The sequence below is a fragment of the Eulemur rufifrons genome, chromosome 9, assembly GCF_041146395.1.
Source record: "Eulemur rufifrons isolate Redbay chromosome 9, OSU_ERuf_1, whole genome shotgun sequence".
Classification (NCBI taxonomy): Eukaryota; Metazoa; Chordata; class Mammalia; order Primates; family Lemuridae; genus Eulemur; species Eulemur rufifrons.
In genome coordinates, this window is record NC_090991.1 from 33,591,353 (window position 1) to 33,616,361 (window position 25,009).

General features: G+C 53.1%; 1 protein-coding gene across 1 annotated transcript; it reads left to right on the top strand.

Moving 5' to 3' along the window:
- Positions 1–11,620: 11,620 nt before the first annotated feature.
- DLX3 (distal-less homeobox 3) lies at positions 11,621–16,846 on the top strand. The gene is made up of 3 exons (XM_069481227.1): positions 11,621–12,172; positions 13,209–13,399; positions 14,993–16,846. Exons 1-3 carry the CDS (start codon positions 11,848–11,850, stop codon positions 15,338–15,340), a joined length of 864 nt encoding a protein of 287 aa, XP_069337328.1. The 5' UTR covers positions 11,621–11,847; the 3' UTR covers positions 15,341–16,846.
- The last annotated feature ends 8,163 nt before the right edge of the window (positions 16,847–25,009 follow it).

A 25,009-nucleotide genomic window follows, 5' to 3' on the forward strand; every position in this document is an offset into this window, starting at 1 on the left:
TTCAAGACCAGCCTGAGCAACAGTGAGACCCCATCTCTACTAAAGATAGAAAGAAATTAGCCAGGCAACTAAATATATAAAAAATTAGCTGGGCATGGTGGCACATGCCTATAGTCCCAGCTACTGGGGAGGCTGAGGCAAGAGAATCGCTTGCGCCCAGGAGTTTGAGGTTGCTGTGAGCTAGGCTGATGCCATAGCACTCTAGCCCAGGCAACAGAGTCAGACTCTGTCTCGAAAAAATAAAAAATAATAAAAATTTAAAAATAAATAAAATAAGAAAACATGTCTTTTATGTTTACCTACACATTTATCACTTCTGGTGTTCATCTTTCCTTTGTGTAGATGCCAATTTCCATTTGGTATCATTGTCCTTCTGCCTGAAAATTTCTTTAGCAGTTCCTGTAGTACAGGTCTGACAGTGATTAATTACATGATCTTTGTTTCACTTTCATTTTTGAGAGTTTTTTTCATTTATTTACCACTTTTAGCTCTTTAAAAATGTCATTCCATTGTCTTGGACCTGCATGGTTTTGACAAGAAGCCAGCAGCTGTTCTTTCCTTGTTTCCCATGAATATAATGTGTCATTTTCCCCCTCTGACTCCTTTTAGGATTTTCTCTTTACCACCAGTTTTCAGCAATTTGAATATGGTCATCTGTGGTGTCGTTCTTCTTTGTTTCTTCTGCTTGAAGTTCACTGAGCCTCTCATATCTGTGGGTTTACAGTTTTCATCAAATTTGGAAAATATACAGGCATTATTTCTTCAAAAATTTTTTTTGTTTCTGCTTCTCTCTCCTCTTCTTTTGGTGCTCCAATTATACATATGTTACACCGCCAGCCTCTCTCCTGCATAAATGCCCTCTTCACCCCCATCAGGCTCCAACACCTCACAACTGGCCATTCCCCCTATGCGGAAGCCTTTCTCAACCTGCTCAGGCTCCATCACCCCATTCTGGGTCACTCCTCCCACCTTGCCACAGGGATGCCATCCTTAAGCCACTTGGGCTACAACATCTCATGCTAGGCTGCTGCACTCCTCACCATGCTCTGGCTCGGACTCCACACACTGGACCCCGCCCCCCAGATGCACTCCTCAGCCCACTCGAGCTCTCACCCCTGCTGCCCCCACCTCTGGCATCTTGTTTTTAATTTTACCTTCAAGTTGGCTGTGGCAGATGTAGAGAAATGCTATTACATTTTTGTATATTGGTCTTGCATGTGGTGATCCGGTTGAACTCTCTTATGATTGCTAATAATTTGTTGATTCTATTGGGTTTTCTAGGAATAGGATTATATTATCTTCCCTTCTAAACTGTATACTTCTTATTTCCTTTTTATTTGTCCTACAGCTTTGCTTATCTGTGATTTCTAATACTATGTTAAATGATGGCAGAGATAGTGGTGTCCTTCTCTTCATCAGTCTTAAAGAGCCCACATGTAGAATTTCTCCATTCACCATAGTGTTTCTGTGGATGTTTAGTAGGTGCTTTCACCAATTTTGCCAAATTCCTTCTATTTCTACTTTACTAAGTCTTAACATAGAGATATTTAAGTTTATCAAATGCCTTAGAAAAGAAGCCGAAAGGAATCTGTTGGCAGGATATCCATGGTACATGTACTAAATAGGTGCCTAGTGAACCAGGCTTGGGAATGGGCAGGAACAAGGGAAGTCTGGGGGGATGATGTCATGGCCCATAGATAGTCCTATCAAGACACTGCCACTAAATGGAGGGGCCCTATCTTTTTTAACTCTGTCTCATTTTTTAAAGGGATTATTTTTAAAAGCAATTTTAGGTGTACAGGTAAATTGAGCAGATAATGCAGAGAGTTTCCATCTACCGTCTTTCCCCTCAACACACAGTTCCCCTGTTATTAACATCTTGCATTAGTGTGATACAACTGGTCACCCAACATCGATACAGTATTATTAACTAATACTGTAAACTAAAGTCCATGGTTTACATAAGAGTTCACATGTTGTATTGTACAGTTCTATGGGTTTTGACAGATGCATAATTTCAGCACCCGTGAAGACAGTATCATACAAAATAGTTTCACTGATCTACCACCTCTTATATTTTCCTGGATTGAGCTTGAGCCCATTATCCACAGTGAGGTATCACAAGATCAGAGGAATAGCCTCCACATGTACTCGCCATCAGATTGGTACTAACTGATCAACACTATGGTCTTCACATGGTAGTAATATTCTCCAGGGATTAGGGGGTCAGGGCGGAGGTAAACTCACAACTAATGGTCACAGACACAGTGAGCATTGTAGAGGGGAAGGGCATGCCTCTAAACCTCGCTTGGGGGAGGCAAAGACATAAAATGTAACCAGAAGATATTTGCACTTCAGTGTTTATTGCAGCATTATTCACAATGACTAAAATGTAGAATCAGCTTAAGTGTTTATCAAGGGACGAATGAATAAAAAAGATGTGGTGTATGTATACAATGGAATATTATTTAGCCGTGAAAAAGAAGGACATTTTGTCATTTGCAGAAACATGGATGGATCTGGAGGACATTATTTTAAGTGAAATAAACCAGGCACAGAAAGACAAATATTGCATTTTCACACTCATATATGGGACCTAAAAAAAATTGATCTCAGGAGGTAGTGAATAGAATGGTGGCTGCTAGAGATTGGTAAGAGTGGTGGGAAGGGGTAGGGAAGAGGTGTTGGTGAAGGGGTAATTCTGTTAAATAGAAGGAAAAAGTTCTAATGTTCGATAGTGCAATAGGACAACTATAGTTAACAATAATTTCTTATATTTCAGAATAGCTAGAAGTTTTCAAATGATCCCAACATAAAGCAATGATAAATGTTTCAGGCGAATCATGTCCCAAATACCCTGATTTGATCATTATATGTTATATGCTTGTATCAAAATATAACATGTACTCCACGAATATGTACAATTGTTATGTATCAATAAAACATTAAAAAAATAGTTTCACTGTCCTAAAAATCCCATGTTCCACCCATTCATCTCTCCCTCCTTCCCTATTAATCCTTGAGACCACTAATCTTTTTACTGTCTCTATAGTTTTGCCCTTTCTAGAATGTCATATAGTTGAAATCAATATGTAGCCTTTTAAACTAGCTTCTTTTACTTAGCAGTATGTATTTAAGGTTCCTCTATGTTTTCCTGTGTCTTGATGGCTCATTTCTTTTTATTGCTGAATAAAACCTCCATTGTATGAATGTACTACCGTTTGTTTATCCATTCACTACTGAAAGACATTTTGGTTGCTCCTAGTTTTTGGCAATTATGAATAAAGCTGCTTGTAAACGTCCATGTGAAAGTTTTTGTGTGGCTATTTAAGTAAAAACCTAGGAGTGCAATTGCTGGATGGTATGATAAGACTATGTTTAGCTTTGTAAGAAACTGATAAACTGTCTTCCAGGTGGCTGTACCACATTGCATTTCCCCAGCAATGAACGAGAGTTACCGTTGCTCCTCAGCCACCTCCAGCATTTGATATTGTCAGTAATTTGGATTTTAGTCATTCTAATGGGTGTGCAATGATATCTCATTGTTGTTTCAATGTGCAATTCCCTGATGACGTACGATGCTGAGCATCTTTTCATGGGCTTATTTGCCATCTGTGTATCTCCTTTGTCGTCGTGTCCATTCAGATCTTCTGCCCATTTTTAAATTGGGTTGTTTTATCATTGTTGAATTTTAAGAGTTTTTGTAAATTCTGTATATAAGTCCTTCATCTGTTATGTGTTTTGCAAAGATTTTATCCTCGTCTGTGGCTTGTCTTTTCAGTCTCTTAATGGTATCTTTTGCAGGGTAGGTTTTCCATTTTAATGAAGGCTAACTTACTAATTTTTTCTTTCATGTATCATGCTTTTGGTGTTGTACCTAAAAACCCATTGCCAAACTCAAGGTTACCTAAATTTTCTCCCCAAACCTGGGGTCCCATCCCCTCCCCTCTCACTGGCTATTCACATCTACTTTGCATAGGCACCCAAAGAGGAAGTCCCAAATATCCTGAAGAATTCTTTGTACTCTGAGATGTTTCACAGAGAAAAGGACAGAGAGACACCCAGGTGGCCAGTACCCGGCTCTGTCACATTACCTCTGACAGCCAAAGCTGAGAGCTCACCTGCCCACCCCAAAGAAGTTAAGTCAGGCTACCTGGGCTCAGATCTTGAATCCATCACTTGCTTAGCTGCTCTGTGCCTCAGTTTCCCCCTCTGTCAAAAGGCAGAAATGAGAGTGCCCACCTCATAGGGAGGCGGGGAGCGGTGGATGAACTTACATACATAGAATGCTTTGAACAGCGCCTGGCACATAGTGAGCACTCAACGGGAGCCAGCTTTATCCTTTCATCTTCCCTCTTGATTCAACGGAAGAGATAATCATCTGCTGTAAGGCTAACCTCTTTGGTGGGCTTCCAGATCCTTCCCCTCCCACCTACTCGGAGATGGCACTCTTGATCACCCCCTCTCTACTGGCTGTGATAATTGATGTCTAAACAGGCTTGCTCCCATTTAAAACTCACCCTCTCCTCCAGACGTGCCAAATACCCTCCGGCTACCGCCCTCTCCGCCTTCCTTCTCCTTTCACAACCATCAGGACAGAGTTGCCTGCACGTGTTCTCCGCTGTTTCCTCCCATCCTACTGGCCCCTCAGCCAGCAGTGAACAGCCTTCCAGTTCCCCCTCCCCGGGCTCTTCCTGGTACCATCCACGGCCCGCTTGAGACACCATCCAGTGGGTACTTCTTGGTTCTCATCCTGCCCTGACCACAGCAAGATTTGGCCTTGCTGAGTCCTTGGAGCACTGCCTAGCACCCCTCCCCCCAACTCAGGCCACCTCCCTCTGCATTGCCCCCCACCTCTCTGCCCACTCTGTCGCAGGGGCTGCCAGGACCCTCCCTGGCCCAGGGTTCTCTTCCTCCCTTCCTGGACCATCTCACCCATGCTGGTGGCTCTACTTACCATAAGAGATCAAAGACTCCCAATTTATATTTCCAATCCCAGCATCTTCACTGATTTTTCAGATCCATGAGGCCTGTAGTCAACTACTGCTAGGACAGCTCCTCTAGATGTCTTAAAGACACTCAAATGCAACATGATCACAGTTGAGCTAATGGTACAACCACTTTGGAGAACTACTTGGTGATATCTTCTAAAGCCGAACATACACACACCCGGTGGCACACAATTCTACCTTTAGGTACCCACGGCAACATAGACACAGGCACCAAAAGACATGTAAGAGAATGTTCAAAGCAGCACGACTCACAACAGTCACAAACTGGAAACTCCCCAAATGCCCATCCACAGTCGAACAGATAAATAAGTGACAATATGTTCATAGGAGAGAATGCCCACATACAGCGATGAAAATGAATGATCTGGAAATATATCCAACAATATGGAATAAATCTCACAACATAATGTTGAGCAAAAGAAGCCAGACACACAAGAGTACAGCCCTCGGTGTCCGTGAGAGGTTGGTTACAGGAATTCCCTCAATACCAAACTCTGCAGGCGCTCAAGTCCCTGATATAAAACGAAATAGTATTTGCATATGGCCTAACCACATCCTCCCGCATACTTTAAATTATCTCTAGACTACTTATAATACCTCGTGCAATGTAAACGTTATATAAATAGTTGTTAACACTGTATTGTTTAGGGAATAATGACAAGGAAAAAAAAAAGTCTACACGTCCAGCACGGACCTTTTTCTCTGCATATATTGGATCCAGTTGGTTGAATCCATGGGTGCAGAACTCACGGATACAGAGAGCTGACTGTGTATACCATATACTTCCATGTATATAAAAGTCAAGGATATGCAAACCTGGTCTATGGTGCTAGGACTGGAGACAACGTTTACCCCTGGGGAGCAACAGCTGGAAGGGAGGGCGAGGGGCTTCTGAGTGTTGGGGGTGTTGTCTTCCAACCTGCCGTTCAGCCCGGGTGCTGGGTGTACAGCAGTGTTTGATTGTGCAAGTTCATTAATTATGATCTGTGCACTTTTCTGCATGTATATTAGACCCCAAAGAAAAGTTAAAAGAAAAAAAAAGGCCGGGCGCGGTGGCTCACGCCTGTAATCCTAGCACTCTGGGAGGCCGAGGCGGGTGGATTGCTCAAGGTCAGGAGTTCGAGACCAGCCTGAGCGAGACCCCGTCTCTACTAAAAATAGAAAGACATTATATGGACAACTAAAAATCTATATAGAAAAAATTAGCCGGGCATAGTGGCGCATGCCTGTAGTCCCAGCTACTCGGGAGGCTGAGGCAGTAGGATCGCTTAAGCCGAGGAGTCTGAGGTTGCTGTGAGCTAAGCTGACGCCACGGCACTCACTCTAGCCTGGGCAACAAAGTGAGACTCTGTCTCAACAACAACAAAAAAAAAACAAACAAACAAACAAAAAAAAAAACCCTAGATTCATCCTCTAGATTTATCCTCCTAGATTATTCCCTGTTAAGCAATCCCTCTTTCTGGTGTTCTCTGTCTTTCACAGAATGGCTCCAACTTTCTACTCAGTTGCCCAGATCAGAAACTTGGGGGTCACCAGCCTGAGCAAGAGCGAGACCCCATCTCTACTAAAAATAGAAAGAAATTATATGGACAGCTAAAAAAAATATATATAGAAAAAATTAGCCGGGCATGGTGGTGCATGCCTGTAGTCCCAGCTACTCGGGAGGCTGAGGCAGGAGGATCGCTTGAGCGTAGGAGTTTGAGGTTGCTGTGAGCTAGGCTGACGCCACGGCACTCACTCTAGCCTGGGCAACAGAGTGAGACTCTGTCTCAAAAAAAAAAAAAAAAAGAAACTTGGGGGTCATTCCCCATGTTCCCCTGTTCCTACCATTCACATCCAGTCCATCCCGAAACCCTGTCGCTACAGCCTCCTCCCTATGACTCAGATCTGCCCACCCTCTCCACCCTACTGCCTCTTCCTTAACCCAGACTCTATTCCTCCTACCTGAGCTCCTGCCTCCTACCTGAGTAGCCCCCCATCTGGGCCCCTCACCCCTGATCTTGTCATCTCTGATTCATCCCCACACAGCAGCCGGGGGATCCTTCTAGAATGAAAATGCAATCATGACTCTCCCTTGGTTAAAAATCTTTCAATGGCCTGGCGCAGTGGCTGATGCCTGTAATCCTAGCACTCTGGGAGGCCGAGACAGGAGGATGCCTTGAGCTCAGGAGTTTGAGACCAGCCTGAGCAAGAGCAAGACCCCGTCCCTACCAAAAATTGAGAAAATTAGCCAGACATGGTTGCAGCCAGCCAAGTAGTCCCAGCTACTTGGGAGGCTGAGGCGAGAGGATTGCTTGAGCCCCGGAGTTTGAGGTTGAAGACTGCCTCAAAAAAAAAAAAAAAAAAACCCACCACAAACTTTCACTGTTTCCCCACAGCCTCTAAATAAAGCCCATTCTCCTACTCTAGGCTTCCAGGTGCGCTGAGTCCTGGGTCTTTGACTCCACACCTGCTTCACCTTTAGGCAATCCCCTACAATGCTTTGCTACTCCAGGCAGTCCCACGAGCCTTTGCACAGGCTTTTCCAGGGGCTGGGAACCCTCTCCTTCCCCTCATCCCTGCTTTTCCCAGCCAAGTCCCGCACAGCCTTTATTTATTTATTTTTTTTTTGAGACAGAGTCTCACTCTGTTGCCCGGGCTAGAGTGAGTGCCGTGGCGTCAGCCTAGCTCACAGCAACCTCAAACTCCTGGGCTTAAGCGATCCTACTGCCTCAGCCTCCCAAGTAGCTGGGACTACAGGCATGCGCCACCATGCCCGGCTAATTTTTTGTATATATATATTTTAGTTGTCCATATAATTTCTTTCTATTTTTAGTAGAGACGGGGTCTCACTCTTGCTCAGGCTGGTCTTGAACTCCTGACCTCGAGCGATCCACCTGCCTCGGCCTCCCAGAGTGCTAGGATTACAGGCGTGAGCCACCGCGCCCGGCCCCGCACAGCCTTTAGTTCTCAGTTCAGATGTCCTCCTGCCTCCGTGAAGAGTTTAGGCCCATTTGGGCTGTCACAGTGGCATGTGCACCCGTCACAGCACACATCACATGATAGTGAGACTGTTGCTGTATGTACACTTTCCCCGCTGGAATGTGGGCTCCATGGAGGGGGAATCGTGTCTGTCTTGTTCATCACCACACCCCCTGCACCTAGTGTGGAGTCTGACGGGTGGCAGAGGTTCAGCAAAGGTTTGTTGAACGGGTGGTGACTCCACAAGAAGGTCTAGGCTGCAGAGTGCTGGAGGCCGGGGGTGTGTCTCCAGGGGGTTGGTAAGAAAGTAGACAGGAGTTCACCCTTGAAAGACAAGAGTCCTAGAATTTATCATCATGGAACATGGGCTTGAAGGGACCTCAGAGGCCATCTAAAAGTCCGTTTATTAATTTACAAATGAGAAACCCAAGGAAAGGAGCCACTGGATGGATAAAGATTGGGGGGAAGAAGAAGTGGTAGCCACAGAGTAAAGCAAGATGATAATGAAAAACGAATATTTAGCGCTGAAAGGTGGCCCACTTCCGGGTCTCCCCGGTGGAGCTGGACACCGGCCTCCTTGCATCAACCACTAGATGGCGCCAGCTCCCCAGGCAAGGGAGAAAGCACGGTCAGCCTGGCTCACCTTCTGTTCCATCCTTCCTGAGTTACCCCCTCAGGCCTGGCTCTCTGTGAGCCCACATGCTGTGCCCATGCCCAGGTGACATGATACCTGGGCTCCAGGGAACAGCTTTCGTCAGCAGCATAACTTCTCTCAGAGCCAGGCAGGGTGGGCAAGGGACCTTGCCCTAGGCATTGGCCAGCACTGCTCTTTCTCCCAGAGGGCCCAGACACAGGCTGCCCCGGGGACCTCTCTACCAGGGGCAGGACTCTGGCCGGGCTGGCACCTGCTCATCTTGTTGGCCCAGGCAAGGAAGGTGGGGCAGGTGGCACTGGTTCCACTGCATCCTCCAGCTACCTCGCCACCCTAGCTGGCAGGTGCCCACTCAGCAGTTGATGGCTCCATCCTGCTGGCCTGACAAGCCCCGTTGGGGCCACTCATGGCCCCATCTGGGAAGCTGCTCCCGCTCCTCCCCTGGAGCCTTCAGTTGTCCTAACCCTGCCAAGCATGGCTCAGCCTCAGGCGAGGGTCTGCTAGAGCAATGCCAAGATGATTCAGTCCCTCTTCAGTAGTGGGGAGTCTCATTTATTCATTCAACAAACATCTATTGAGCACTGTTCTGGGTGTCTGGAAGGTAGTGGTGAAGTGGATGGGCACAGTCCCTGGCATCTGGGAGCGTACATGGGGGGAGAGATGTTAACCTCACATTATCAAATAATTGTTTGATTACTTATTTAAGTTTCTAACGTCACAGTTTCAGTCCATTTCTAGAACTCTTAGAATTTCAGAACAGGATGGAACCGAGAAATTATCCTCATATAACCCACCACCACCACGCTTTCAAGATTGAAGTCCGGACTCCCGACTTCCAGCCCGGCGCTCATTCACTTTACTCCGGAGCCACGGGCCGGGTGGAGTGGGGAGGGAAGTGGGGGCTCTTGAGGAAGGTAGATTCCCCCAGCTCTGAATCACTGGTTCCTCCTTGGTCTTGGCTGATGAATGAATGAACCCCCCCACCAGAAGGGTCTTGCCCTACCCTGTCCCTTCTCTGTGGGGAGTTGGGGGCTCCAAAGCAGGCCCCGCCCGCCTCCCCCGCTCCCATCCTGGGAGGGGAGCCGGCCCGCCCAGTGCCCTTCCTGCCCCCAACGCCGCGGGCTCTCTTGGCGCCCTCTTGGCAGCAGAACAGAGGGCACCCAGAGCGGGTGGCAACTCGCCCCGCCACGGGCTCGGAGCGGCGGGCCATGGGCGCTGGGGGGACGCGGAGATAGACAGACAGATAGCGCTCCCCTCGCCCGCCCCCGCCCCCACCTTTCCCACGCGGCGGCCTCGGGGAGCGGCCCGGACCGGGCGGGCATCCACCCCTGCCCCTCGGCCCGCGGGCTGTGCCCTCTGTTTCTGCCGACTGCAGCTCTCAAAGCCCTTGGAGCCCCCGGCAGCCTGCTGGCGCGGAGGTGTCTGACTTTGAAAGGGGACACAGAGCCCCTTGCACACTTCTCTGCCTGGCGGTGTCTACGGAGACCCTCCCTGGGGCTTGGCGAGGCGCCGGGCTTGCAGAGCCCAGGAGTGACCACTAGGTGGCGCGCTGGCACCGCGTGTCCTCGTCGCGTTCTCCCGGCTAGGCAGGGCAAGGGGACAGGCGCTTGGAAGGGGCGGGCTAGGAACTGAGTTTGGTGGAGCCCTCCCTCCCCCAAAGAAAGGCGAAGAGCAGAATTGCGGGTGGAATGGAGATATCAGCTAGGCGTCGGCAACGGCTAGGATGACCTCCGGGCCTGGCCTTGGGGGTTAGACAGAACTAGGAGCTGGGGGGCTGGGGAGTCCCCAAGGAGGGGAGGCAGTTACTCAGGACTTTTGTAGGGGAAGGAGCTGAATGGAGCATCACCGCTCCCAGCCCCCCTGGGGATTGGGAAGGTACTGAGAGGTCTCTAGGCACCTGCATACAACTACACATTCACACAGAGATGGCCCTGCACGGCCCTGCACACACCGCCACTTTCTCACTCACTCACCCCTGCACTCACACACATCTGTGTGTACCGTGGAACACACGAAACCCGCACATTACACACCCCAAGGACACCCATCTCAGGCACCTGATCCCTAACAATGTCCACCTTCCCCAGTGCTGTCCCATGATAGAATCTGCCCCCAGAAGTGTGGGGGCACAGAGCCATAGAGCCAGCCTGTGTCCCACCCAACCTCATGGGGACTCCAGGTCCCTCGCTCCCCCCAGCAAGCCTGGGCCACCTCTAAAACTGCACACTTACAGTTTTGGAGATAGTTCTGGCATCACCAAACAGGCTGTACACCCCACCCTTCCCATCAGCCCCTAAATCCACATTTTCCTGCCCGCCCCCGCACCCCCCGCCCTGTAGGGTCACCCCAGGGCCAAATTGCGTCTTTCATAGACCCAAGGCACTTTTGCCTGGTGGGCCCCTTCCTCCATAAAAAAAAATTTTTTTTTAATTACATTTTATAACTACATTGCTACAAAGACAAATATCATATAGTCAAACATTTTCTCCCACCTAAAAATTGTTTTTCTTTTCTTCTGACTTAAGAGAAATTAAAACATTTTCTTGGGCCCTGAGTCCTCATCACGTTGGGCACATTCGTCTGTCATTTGCATACCACACACACACACACACACACACCAACTCAGACTACCTCCTTCCACAAACACCCAATGGGCAAATTCCCCTCCCTCCTCAGCCCACCTAAGCCCACCTCCCATCCCCAGCCAGGGAAACAGACAGACTGACAGATCCTGGGGGCTTTGCTGGAGCGACAGGAGAGCAGCGAGGGGCGTGTGTGTGTGTGTGTGTGTGTGTGTGTGTGTGTGAGTTTTGGATAACAACAAAGGCTGAGGGAGAGAGAAGAGGGAGGGGAGAGCGCGGGGAGAGGGAGAGCGAGCGAGAGCGCGAGAGCATGTTTTGCCTGGAAGGCAAGACTCGCGGCCAATCAGCGCGCAGGAGCCTCCCTCTTCGACTCCAGTATTGAGTCTATAACCGGCCGGCCGGGCGGAGCAGGCAGCATTTGACTGTGGCTTGGGACGCGAGGAGAGGCGTGCAGCGACCGCCGGCCGGCGGCGATGGTGTAAACCCCCTCCGCCTCCGCCTCCCCCGAGACGCGGCCGGGCCCTCCCCTCGCCCTCTGGACACACACCCCTGCCTTGTCTCCTCCGCCTCCCCTGCGCTCCGGTCGGCGTCGGCGCTGCTCCGCGGAGGCCAGCCCCAGGGAGGTGCAGCGCCCACCAGGATGAGTGGCTCCTTCGATCGCAAGCTCAGCAGCATCCTCACCGATATCTCCAGCTCGCTTAGCTGCCATGCGGGCTCCAAGGACTCGCCCACCCTGCCCGAGTCTTCTGTCACTGACCTGGGCTACTACAGCGCTCCCCAGCACGACTACTACTCGGGCCAGCCCTACGGCCAGACGGTGAACCCCTACACCTACCACCACCAGTTCAATCTCAATGGGCTTGCAGGCACCGGCGCTTACTCGCCCAAGTCGGAATATACCTACGGAGCCTCCTACCGGCAATACGGAGCCTACCGGGAGCAGCCGCTGCCCGCCCAGGACCCAGGTCAGGACCAGGGGGGTCGCCCGGAGGGTGGGGGACACTGGAAGGTTCCCGAGGGAGAGAAAGGTGAGGAATATAAGCTGAAATCTAGGGAAGCCTTGAGGGTACGAAAAGTACTGCCTGGAGTTAGAGGGGGTGGGCGAGATGACCCCTAGAGGGGCCAGGCGACCTTCCAGCCCCGAGACTGCGAGCGTTTGGGGCACGGTGCGCGCTGTGCGCCGCGATCTCGGGTGAGGATCCGGGCGAGCTGGAGAGGAAGGAGAGGGCGGTGGATTGTCAGGGAACCTCCTAATCCAGGTGATTTTGCGGGCACTTCAGATCGAGTTGCAGAGAACTGGAAGCTCTAGGGACCCTCCTTCGGATGGGAGATGGGGAGACGCGGAGTAGTGAGGGGGACATGGAAAAAGATCCACCAAAGTCACGGGAAAATGGGGGGAAGCAGCGATCGAGAGGCAGAGAAGCCGAACAAGAGAAAGGTGGAGACAGCAAGAGAGAAAAAGACTGAGTGAGAGAAAGGACGGAAGAAAGAGAGGAAAGGAAGGAAGGAAAGAAGGAAGGAAGGAGGTGAAAGAAAGAAAAATAAAGAAAGAGAATCTGTACTATCCTTGCAACTTTCTGAAAATCTAAAACTACTCTAAAATAAAAAGGTCAAAGAGGGGGGCGGGAAGAGCGAGAGAACAACGCCGACAAGGGGGGGCTGAGACGCCAGCAGACGGTGGCGAGGGGCCGCGAGGCTGGGCGGCCAGCCGGGAAGGCGTCGTGAGCAAAGCCGCGCGGGTCCTCGCCCGGCGGTGGCTGGCGCTGGGGACCGCGCTCCGGGGGCCGGGCGCGGAGCTGGGAGCGCCGCGTCGCGGGCGGCCGCCGGCTCCTGATCTGTCGCCTTGGCTCCCTCCTGGGCCTCGGGCGGCGGAGCGCGCAGCCTGGAAATCCCGGAGCGAGTCGGTGGGCCGGAGGGAGGGCGTTCCCCGGGGCCCTGGCGGGCGCCGAGTCGCAGCCTAGGCTGAGCGGCCCCCCGCCCCCGCCCGGTTCGTTCCCGCAGTGTCGGTGAAGGAGGAGCCGGAAGCTGAAGTGCGCATGGTGAACGGGAAGCCCAAGAAGGTCCGAAAGCCGCGCACGATCTACTCCAGCTACCAGCTGGCCGCCCTGCAGCGCCGCTTCCAGAAGGCCCAGTACCTGGCGCTGCCCGAGCGCGCCGAGCTGGCTGCGCAGCTGGGCCTCACGCAGACACAGGTTGGTGTGGGTCGGTCGAGGGCCGCGGGGGCCGGCTGGGGGCGCGCGGGAACTCCGGGTTCCCCAGTCGCTGCGGAGCCTGGCTGGCCTTTTAATGGCCCTGCAAGCTCCTGGAACTCTTGTCTGTGGGAATGCGGGCCTGCAAGTCTCAACTTCTGCCAGAAAGTTGTGCGTTAGCACGAGTACAAGTGTACATAGTTGTGAACCCGTGCAACTGTGTATGTCTGTCACAGGGAGAGGTGCCCTCCTTCTCTACCCCAGGATCCCCAGCTCCCAAGTCCCCCTGCAGTGCTGGTCACTTAGCAGAAGTCCACCTCATGCTTCCCCTCCAGGCTAGGTATGCACTACATGTATACGTAGGGTACGAGTTTGCACGCATGCTGCGGGTCTGCACGCAGGAGAGGATGCTTCCATAGGGAGTGCGATCCTTCAAGGGTCATTGTGTATAAAGATGGGAGCACATGTGTGTGACTGTGCACCCTGGTGAGTGGATGTACAAAAATGCGTGCTTTCATCAAAATACCACATTCCTGCTCAGCACCCAAACGCTGCACCCTGGCCTCTGCCAGGAGCTAGGAGGAGAAGTTCCCTACCAGTTCCCCCAGGAGATGGGGACTCAAAAATGGGAGGCCCACCCCCACCCTCAGTCTGTCCCTAAAGCCCCCAGCAGCCTGTCACTGCTCAGGGGAGGAGTGGCAGATGCCTGGCTCCCTGCAGGTGTTGACAGGCGGCCTCCCGTTGTGGCTGTGGCTGGCTGCGTGGGGACCAGGCCCTGGGAATCTGGGTCACCTGGTGAGGAGCTGATTCATTGTTTGTACCAGTCATGGGGTGGGGAGTGGCTGGGGGAGGGGGGTGATACCCCAAGGGAAATTTGGGGAATCATGGCTCATCTGCTCCTGAGTCCTCAGGTCACCCCCATTCCCAAGCTGGAGCCCAGGAGGACTTGTCCATGCCCGAGCGTGTGAACCTGGGTGCTCGTGTCTGTGGGTGTTTATCTGGGTGGGTCTGTGTATGTGTGTGTCTTTGCAGTCTTAGCCTGGTGTCTGTGTGAGGCTGTGTTGGGTGCGTTGCTGAGTAGGGAGATGCGGATGTGGGTGTGTTTGTCTCTGTGTACCTGTGCGCCTCCGCTTCTGGGTATCTAGTGTGAACCAAGTGCCACAGACTGCCCGTCTCCACCTGGACTGCTTCTATTGAGTGCTTACTGCATACCGGCAACCTTAAGTTTCTTCTATGTCGTAGCTTATTTAAGCCTCGGAATGACCCTGTTGGGGAGGCAATAGTTCAGTCCTCATCCTCATCCTCCTTTTGCAGATGAGAAGAAGGCAAGAACCAGAGAGGTTAAGTAACTTGCCCAAGGTCACACCTAGTAAGTGGCAGAGCAGAAATTGCACCCATTTGGTCGCATATTCCTAGCCACGGTTCTCTCCCGAATTGAAGGAAGACAGGCATGGGGCAGTCAGGACACCTGGGTTTTGCCTGGTGCTTGTGTGAAACTGGGTGCTGGCCTTGTCTTCTCCGGGCTGGGTTCCTCTTGGGAGTTCTTCCTCAGCATTCTGTGAGGCTAACCAGCTACCCTTCTCTTTTCCGGCCCAGGTGAAAATCTGGTTCCAGAACCGACGCTCCAAGTTCAAGAAGCTCTACAAGAACGGGGAGGTGCCTCTGGAGCACAGTCCCAACAACAGCGACTCCATGGCCTGCAACTCACCACCGTCACCTGCCCTCTGGGACACCTCCTCCCACTCCACTCCAGCCCCTGCCCGCAGCCAGCTGCCCCCTCCGCTCCCCTACAGCGCCTCCCCCAGCTACCTGGACGACCCCACCAACTCCTGGTACCACGCACAGAACCTGAGTGGACCCCACTTACAGCAGCAGCCGCCTCAGCCGGCCACCCTGCACCACGCCTCCCCCGGGCCCCCGCCCAACCCCGGGGCTGTGTACTGAGCACCCACCTGGCCTGTAACCCCCAACGAAGGACCCCGGGACCAGGCAAGAGGCGCCTCCGTCCTAGCTGACACTCAGGAATAATCGAGGAGCACAGGGGAAGGGCGCCCCCTTTCCCTCCTTCCTGCCCCTTCTTCCAGGGACTCAAGAGCTTCCAGATGAAATTTGCATGGACCAAGGATGTCCCCTGAACCTCCCTCCCCCTTCCTAGACACTGGGGTGCCCCTCCAGATGTTGGAGCATTCTACCCCAGTGGGGACATCTGTCCCCCTTCTGCTCCAGGAGCCTGGATTGGCTTTCAATGGCTCATCACCTTCCAGCTTCTAAAACTCAGTACCTGTTCCCAGACCGGAGACCGTGGGGACAGGGGGACTGTGAAGGGTTTGCAGGTCCAGTCTGGGCCGGGGCACCAGGCACTCCGGATCCTACAACCTGTCAGGCCTGGTTCCACCTGTGGCCTCCCCCTGCTTGAGTGGCCCCTCTGCCAAAAAGACATCGGATGTCGTGACTGGGACTCAGGGTGGCGACCTGAACTAGCCCCCACCCTGCACTTCTAGCCCTCATTTAAGATTTGAGGGTTAAACCAAAGAAACCCCCAAAGTGAGGGAATCTTTTAATATTTGTGGTTTAAGAGGAAAGAACTAAAGGAGCCATCTCTCTCCTCTCTCGCCTTCTGTCCGGAGAGAAGGAGGGGTGGGTCTCAGATGTTTTTCCTAAGGACCTATTTCTTCTTCCATGTACAGGACTTTGCACAACTTTGGTTTTAAAAGCTGTTGAAAACTAGGAAAACAAAGGGCATTGTTAACAGATAGGACCAAATCTCCCCTTGCGCGGGCATCTCCATTCTGCCCCTGCCCCCCAACCTCACCCCCTCCCCTCCCCCAGTAAGTTGGCAGTTTTGGCGCCAAACCCCACATCTCCAAGGAGACATACCAGGCAAGACAAACCCCCAACACCCCCTTTCCAGTGGCCTTGGAAACAGATCGCTCCCGAGCTAGAGAACGTCCAGCGACATGCGCAGGATAGGAGGGGAGGGTTCATTCGTGCCTTTCGGGGTAAGGGGTGGCTGCCTGGAGGGCTGATGGCACTGCCCCCACCTCCCTGACCCAGACATCCCCCCAAAGCTAACTTTCCTCCACCCCTGATGTGGTAAAGCATCAAGAAAAGGAGAGGTAGAAGACCATAGTGATATATAGAAATGTATTTTTTTTTAAGAGCAACAGAGAGAAGCAGCCTCCTCCCTGCTGTGGTTTCCTATTTATGTGACCCCGGTCCTCCTGGACGCATCTCCCTGTGTGCTGTGAGCTGAGAGAGAGCGGTGTGGGCTCTGGCTGCATTTGGGTTTCGTGGGAGGTGCAGGAGCCAGGAGAGACACGGTGGGTCTTGAAGAGTCCCACCCAGGGGGACAGGAACAAAGCCATCTCCCATCCCCTCCCAGCCTTCTCATTCCTGCTTTCTTACTGGACCCATCTTTATATATAATGTTAATAAAAAAGAAGCAAATAATCACTGAGCTCTGTGAACTGGAGGCCGGTGGCAGACAGCTCTTTCGGGGAGGGCCTGGGAGTCAGGAAAGGTCTTTGGTGGGGAGGGACCTCTGAGCCTTGAGGGGCTCCTAGGGACACAGAGTCCCAGGGAACCCACTGCGGAGATGTGGGCTAGGCCTGGCCCTGGTGGTAGGTGCTCCTGACCCCATGGCTGCCCCCAATCTGGGCAGGTCTGGGTGAGAGGCTCCCAGCCGTGGCCTCCCTGACTCCACTCTGCTTGGTGGCGTGGCGTTCCCCGTCAGCCGGCTCCCTGGGCAGTGCCGCCGCCGGGTGACCTCCGAGCTCCTCTTTGATCTTGAGCTCACATACAGACGTGCTTGCACACGCATGTAAACCCCCTGCCTCCACGCCCAGGCACTCCCGGCCCCTCACCCTCCTGTCTGCCCCTTCCAGCTTGGGGTGAGGGTGGAGCACAGGGACACCGCTGCTCCCTCAGCTGACAGGGACCTGGGCCACTGGGATCCAGGCCGGGAGATGGTGGGGGTGGGGAGGCTCTGTGTTTACCTTCTTGGGGAGGGCTCAGGCCCTGACTCAGAGCCTGGTTAGCTGTCACCACCCTCCTCTCCTAGGTGCTCAACCCCAAAGCTCTGGAGACCGAGAGCTGGAGGTGGCTGAATGAACGGAGGTGTGTGCGAGTGACACATCCTGGCACAGATGGGAGACAGCGCGAATGTGTGCACACACCTGTGAAGCTACCTCCCTCTTTTGTACACACGAACCAAGACACAGAACAATATCTCTCCATTGTCACACACACGTGGGCTCCCGTCTGAGGCCAATGTGTCGTCATCTGCAGGCACAGCTGTAGACAGGAACACACACCTGAGACACACTAGCATCACACAAGCTGCAAAGCCAGAGCCTTAACGCCCAAGAGATATAGGCTCCCCAACACATAGGTGGCACAGACACTCAAGTCACCCGGTGTCACTCACACACACGCAAACACACACACACACACACACACACACACGTGCGCGCGCACAGGCAGAGGAAACTCCCCGTGATGGAAAAAGTTGGATAGAAAATCAGCAACGCCACCCAGCAGCCGAGGTGACCCAGCTCAGCCTGGAACCTCCCTGTCAGGCCCTCAGTTTCCTCATCTGTCAATGGGGATAACAATCCCCACCCTGTTGGCTGGGCTGTTGCGAGGCGCAAAGCCGCATAAGGAGGAGAAGGCAGACAGAGTGGGTCTCAGGCTCACGAAGGGACTTGGGACACAGTCACAGCCATGGAGATGAGGGGTTCTCCTGGCAGGGCTCCAGAGCTGGGGGCACCCAGCCCCCCTCCATCCTGCTCCCTCTCAAAGGCAGGCCCTTCCCTCCCCCCACGCTCCAGGGAGGCGGGAGGGAGGAGGGCCTCCAGCCCACAGACGCCGCCAGCCAGCCGGGCTGGCAAGGGTTAAGGTGGCAGCTGCCAGGCGGGGCTGAGCCGAGCAGTTTGGTTTGAGGGCTGCGTGCAGGCAGAAGCAGCGAGGCGGCAGCCGGGCAGACTTGCTGGAGACACTGCATTTTATTAGGGCTGGGCTGCCAGCAAAGGGAGGGAGAGGGAAGAGAAGGGCAGAAAGAGAGAGGAAGGAAGGAGGGAGGCTGGGCGGGCAGGCAGGCAGCTTCTTCGGGATGAAAGGATGTTGTAAGCTCCCTAATTCCTCCCAGCTCATCCCTGCTCTGTCGGGCTGGATTAACTGCCCAGGTGACCTCCTGCTGGGGTCAGCCCCACCCCTGACCTCCCCTTCCTCCTCTCCTCACCTTTAGGCCAGGCAGGTCGCCCTCTTCAGCAGCCCTGGTGGGGGCCGGGCCCCCATGGGGACAGGGGCCTGGGTGTGGGACCAGGCAGGGTGTCCAGCCCCTCTTCTGCCAGGTGCTTCTTGACTACACCCATTGCCTCATGTTGACCTTCAGGGAAGAAGGTGGGTGTGCTAGGGAACCCCAGTCTGCCCTGAGGGTCACTGTTCTCCAAACCTTAGAAACAGCTGGCATTTGCTAAACTCCTACTTGGTGCCAGGGACTTTGCATGTGATCTTCACAACAGCTTGGGAGGTGGGTGGTATAGTGTCCATTTTTCAGATGGGAAAACTGAGGCTGGAGAGGTTCCGTCTCTGCCAAGTTCACCTAACTAATACTTGGCAATGCTGGGATTTGAACACAGGTCTGTCTGGAGAATGAGTGCTCTTAATGGGCTTTTTGGAATCTCAGTTTACTAAGACGCCCCAGGGCAGAGTGTCCAGAGCTGGACCCACTGCAGCCCCACCCGCCCCAGCCACCCAGCCCTCCTTCCTGGGTTCATCCCTCGGAGGAGAATTGGAGAGGGGAGGGCTGCTTCCCCAGGGCTGATCCTAGGAAAAGCTTAATGCTGGGGTTGGGAATGTGCACACTGGAGTCAGGAGTCAGCTGACCTGGATTTGAATCCTGCCTCCACTTTATTGGCTGTGTGACCTTGGGCAAGTCACTTAACCTTTCTAAGCCTCAGTTTCCTCACCTGTAATGTAGGGATAATGCTACCTACCTGGCAGCGTTGTCGAGAGGATTAAATGGGATAATGTGAGTAAAATGATTAACAAGGTACCCAGCAGATGGTGAGTCGTACTCAGCTCATGGAAGTGGCTGCTGACAATGGTGACAGGGAGACGGGGCTCACTCCCCACCCACCTCGCCTCCTGCCCCATCCAACTCCCCACACCCCAGATTCAGCCCCCCGACCCCTGCTGCACTGGCCACATTGGTTGATCCACCCCTCTCTAGGTGCACTCAGAAAAGGAATAAGTCAACCAGTATTTATTGAGCACCTGCTGTATGCCAGGCACTGCTCTAGGAGGCAGCCCACCAGATGACCAAAGCCCGGGGAAGGAAGGCACAGATCCCGGGCCAGGAGCCCCAGGGCCAGAAGCAGGCCCACCCTGGAAAGGCCCGCAGCTGGGCACATGTGACCCAGTCCAGGGAGGACAGGACGGACTGTCAGAGGAATGGGGCAGGGCAGCTGGGGGTGGGTGGGAAGGAAGCTTGGGAAGACATCATGGGGAGAGGTGGCATTGGAGTTATGCCTCGAAAGAAGATGGGAGTCTAGGGAACATACTCCAATAGCAGAGTGACTCCCCCTCCAGGACTCCATGAAGAATGAGGCTTGTGGGAGCGCCTGAAAACAGCAGCCTCGTGGGTCATGCTAGGGCCACTGCGGGAGGGAGGCGGGCACAGGCCAGAGGGTCCCTAACTCCTTTCCTGGATGCTGGGCTCAGAAACGGACCAGGGTCTGGCTGTTCGCAGCCCCTCAGATGCGCTGGAAGATGCCCTCACACCTTGCACTTGGGGGTCGGGGGGAAGCTCCAGGCCCTTTTATGGGAGAAAATAGCTCCTGCCCTTCTCGCTTGGGGAGGTGGATGAGAAGGATGGTCTCCAACCCTGTTTCTGAGGCCCCCTCCCTGGAGGGCACCCCAGGCACTAGGGATCTTAGAGACGCCACCCAATTCAGTCCCCCTCAGCACCACGCTGCACAGAGGCTGGGGTAATGGGAGTGAAATGGCGGGATTCTGGGCAGCTGAGAAAGGACCCTTGAGGTTCAGCTCCCAGCCCCTCCCCTGGCTTCCAAGACCCTAGGTGAGGGTCTGGTTGCCTAAGCCGGTTGTGTTGTGTCCTGTCAACTGTCGGAAGGGAAGGGGAGAAGAGAGAAGGGAGGGGGGGGCAGAAGGAGGGGCTCCAGCCAGCACCCTGGTCTCTGTTTTTCCAGCTTTAATTGCAGCGTTAATCACCTTAATAAGCTGTTTACCAACTACCCAGCAGCCTGAGACTCAGAAGCCAGAAAGTGCTTGGAGATGAGTTTCCGAGGCCCCAGGGAAGGGGGGCAGGAGGAGGATGCTGGGGGGCCTGGTGGGACTGGGGCAGAGGGAGCAGGTGAGGGGCTGCGGGAGAAGGCAGGGCCAGGAAGTCAGAGATGCCAGCCTCACGCTCTTCCAGGGGGCCCCACACCCCACCCCCAGAAGCCCTTGAGGTCACTTCCTTAGGGAAACCTTCCCCAATCTCCAACCTGGGTCCCCAGCCCCTGTCTTTCTCTTGTCCCTCACTGTGCTTGTCACCACCAGCTCAGGGACTCTTTCCAGGCTCCGTTCTCTCTGCATGGAGGCAGAGCCTGCATGGTGCCTCCTTTATTGCTCTGCCCAGCTCATAGCTTGGGCACGAACCACGTAGAGTAGTTTTGTTCACCCTGGGGAGGGCTGCTGGGCTGTAAGGCCAGGGGCCTGGGGATGCCTTTTATACCAAGGTCCCTGCGGCAGAGCTGGGGAAGGACCTGAATGGGGGCATCGAGAATGAGGGCAGGGACTTGGGCATGTTCCCCTGGACACCTTCCCCACCCCCGCCCTGTGCCTAGCACAGCCTGGAATGACAAGATGCTCCGCGAACATCAGATGCATGAAGGAATAAGCGAGGCAATAGCTCTTGTGACCCTTCGCACAGTCCCTCTCTCAGCACCAGGGGAGGGGCTGTGAGGCTGAGGGGAAATGATCACCGCCCCTTGCTAGGCTGTTGGGTGTGAAATGGGATGTGACACGAGCAAAGCCCAGCACCCAATGGCTACTCCCGGGCCACTGTAGAAGTTGACAGTGATTAAACTCTCACTGGGTATTATCTCATCTAATTATCAGGAAGCAGGCCCAGAGAGACTGTGTGACTTACCCCAGGTCACATAGCAAGTGAGGGGCAGTGCTCTGAGTGCTGGGGCTGCTCTGCCTACACCAGGCCACACCTAGACAGGAGCTACTGAGTGGGCTCTCAAGCCCTGCAGAACTGAGAGTGTCCCCTGGATAACGAGCAAGTGGCCCCGATGTTCTGAGGCCCCTGCATGCTTTTCTTCAAGTGGCCTGGTCAGCTGGGGGATCTAGGAGGCTTCCTGGGGGTGGGAGAGAGTACAGAATGGCCTGATGAGCCCTCAGAGAGCTCTGGGAAGCTCAGAGGCCCAGGAAGCACTTAGGAAGGGTCTGGAGTCCCCCGGCTGCTCTCTGCGGGAGGTGGGAGTCAGAGAGGAGGGGCGTAGGGCCAGGGCAGCAGGACAGGCACCCTGGAAAAAGTCAGACCTGGGGAGGGGGACTGAGGGGGTGGGGCCTTGAGGCCCAAATTCCTAGGTTGTCTCCTGGGGCAAATCGGAGCAGGATTGGAAGTGTCTGCTGAGTAAGCAGGGAACAGAGACTCCACACCCTGGAGGATTAGCTGGAGCAGGGGGAAGGGCGTCCCCCCACCTCAGGCAGTTCACCTAGCACCTGGCAAACGGCAGCAGCCTGCCCTTCCCTGCGCACTGAAGGCGCCTGGCCACGTCATGCAACGCGTGTGGCACTGTCCCACGCCCACCCCTGGGGCCAGGCAGGCCTGCCCTAAACTCAGAAATAACTGATGGAAGTGGCGGCAGGGGTGGGGGGTGGGGGGAGGTGATGTGACCTCAGCTGGGGGAAGGGAGGGAGCTGAAGAAGTCAGAAGGCCAGAGGGAGCAGGAGGCAGGCTGGGAAGGAAGGAAAGCAGAAGGAAATTGCTCCCAAGAGCGGAGATCCTCCTGAGATCTGGGCAAGGCAAGGTGCTAACCGAGGACCTTACTATATGCTTGGCCCTAAGCCAGCAGCTTTCACAGGCACTATCTCATTTTATCCTCACAACTGCCTAGCAAGGTCAGTGCCATTATTATCCCATTTCACAGGTGAGATAACTGAGGCTGTGTAACCTCAGGTCAGTCACTTGCCCTCTCTGTGCCTTACTTTCTCTCATCTATAAAATGGGGCTAATCATATTTCTCTTGCAGGGCTGCTGAGGAAATTAAATACTGTCACACGTATAAAGGGCTTAGCACAAAGCTTGGTACAATCATGGGAGCTCAACGAACTCATCAATTTTAGATGAAATCAGCTGTGGGCAGTTAGGACCCTCCTCAGTTGACCTAGGGAGTTCTACAACCCTCAGTGGGCCCAAAGTTGACCCTTCCTCCCCTGTTGGGGGAGGTCTCATATAGAATGCCTCCCTCTGCTAGGAAAGTGCTTTCTTGACTCCAACCTCAGTCTACCATGCTTCAGATATAATGGAAGGATGACCACTTAGGAAAGAACCATGTGCCTAGTGCCAGCAGAATGGATGATGACAGGGGTTAATATAATATATGTCAGTTACTAATCAACTAAAGAGCTGTTCTCCACATCCGTATGCTTACGGTATTTTATGATTTTGTGTTTCCATTATAAGATGGATATTTTTCATTATTTATTGCTATACTAGAGAATAGCTACCGATATATTTATCTTGTATCTAGCCACTACACCAAAATTATCTTAATTCCAAAAGTGTTTTTTTCTCCAGAGTTTCTTGAGTTTTCTAGGTATATAATCAAATATCAGTAAAAAAAAAAATAGTTTTATTCCTGATTTTTTGCCTAGTTGGAGAAACTCTGGAGTTGCAGGAAAGGTAACTTTTCATGAATGATGTCATGAAAGGGGCCTTGTCTGCCTCTGCGTGGGCTCCCCAGCAGGCTCTGGATGGCCTCACCTCTTCAGGCACCTTTGCGCCTGAGGTGCCCAGAGGGCTCTCTTGGGGAGCACAGTCAGACATCCTCGCCCTTTTGACAGCCTTCTGCACAACTTCCTGCACACATAGCAAGGCAGCTTTTGTGCAGCCCACCACCCATGCTACTGGATGTCTGTGTGAGACAGCCCACACCAGGGCTTTGCTCACAGGTAGCCCCCAGCCAAGAAAGATGCTTGGTGGGAACAGAGACTCCCAAGCAGAGAAGAACTACGGAGGAACAGGGGTATTGGGCAAGATTCCTCATGGATAGAGAAAGTTTTTCTTGCTTGGCAGTCAGAGATCCTAATAACTACTAATCCGTGCTGAATCCTTAGTGTATTAGAGTACCTTTTGTATTTTAACTTGTTTAGTCCCCACAACAACTCTCTGAAGCACATGCTGTCATCTTTATTTTCTAGGTGAGCAAGGCGAGGTACAGAGAGGTTAAGAAACTCACTCGAGGTCATGGAGTTGGACTTGAACTCAGGAATCTGGCTCTTTATTATTTTGTGTTCCCGAGGGTAGAACTACCCCCTTGAACATTACGTGGTAAACTGGTGAGCCAGAGGGGAAGTTAGGGGTACGGGAGAGAGAGACACTTCTGGCACCAAATTGGTGTAGCCAAGGTGAAGGTATAAACCACAGTATCTCCTGGCATACCTGGTAGATTTCATAGCTTCCCAAGGGTGCACTCTCCCGGTCTCCACGACCTTGGGAGGCATCACTTTCATCATTATCCCCACTGCATAGGTGAGGAAATAAAGACCCAGAGAGGTAAAGTGACTTGCCCAAGGCCTCTTAGCTGAGGGCCTGCATCCCAGAGTAGAAATCCATGAAGATTCTCTGAAGGAGGAGGTAATTTTTATTTTTTTCAGACAGAGTCTCGCTCTTTTGCCCTGGCTAGAGTGCCGTGGCATCAGCCCAACTCACAGCAACCTCAAACTCCTGGGCTCAAGCCATCCTCCTGCCTCAGCCTCCCGAGTAACTGGGACTACAGGCATGTGCCACCATGCCCGGCTAATTTCTTCTATATATATATTTTTTACTTGTCTAGATAATTTCTATTTTTAGCAGAGTCAGGGTCTCGCTCTTGCTCAGGCTGGTCTCGAACTCCTGACCTTGAGCGATCCTCCGGCCTCAGCCTCCCAGAGTGCTAGGATTACAGGCGTAAGCCACCATGCCCGGCTGGTAAATTTTATTAATATTTTTCAAGGGGGCCGAGGGGATACTTCTTATTGCTCAGATCGGACTCATAGGGACTGGGAGTGGGAGGGACCCAAAGGTCAGAGACGAGTCCCAAGGCAGAATTCAGGGTTCGGAGAGGGTGGCGGGAGGACTTGAAGAGGTGAGACAAAGACCTGGGGTCACGGTGGCTGGGAAGAATCCTGCATTGGTGGATCCAGCTGATCCCCCTGGGCTCGGGGAATGTGACAGGAGCTGGGCAGAGGCATGTCAGGAGCCTCCCGCAGTCTGGCTTCCCCCAGGATCTGTTGGAGCAAAGAATTCCCGGCGGCTCCAGGGCTGGGAGGAGGAGTTTGCAGCAGGCCCCAGCTTGCAGAGACAGAGAAAGCAGCTCCTGGGTCCAGCCCTAGAGG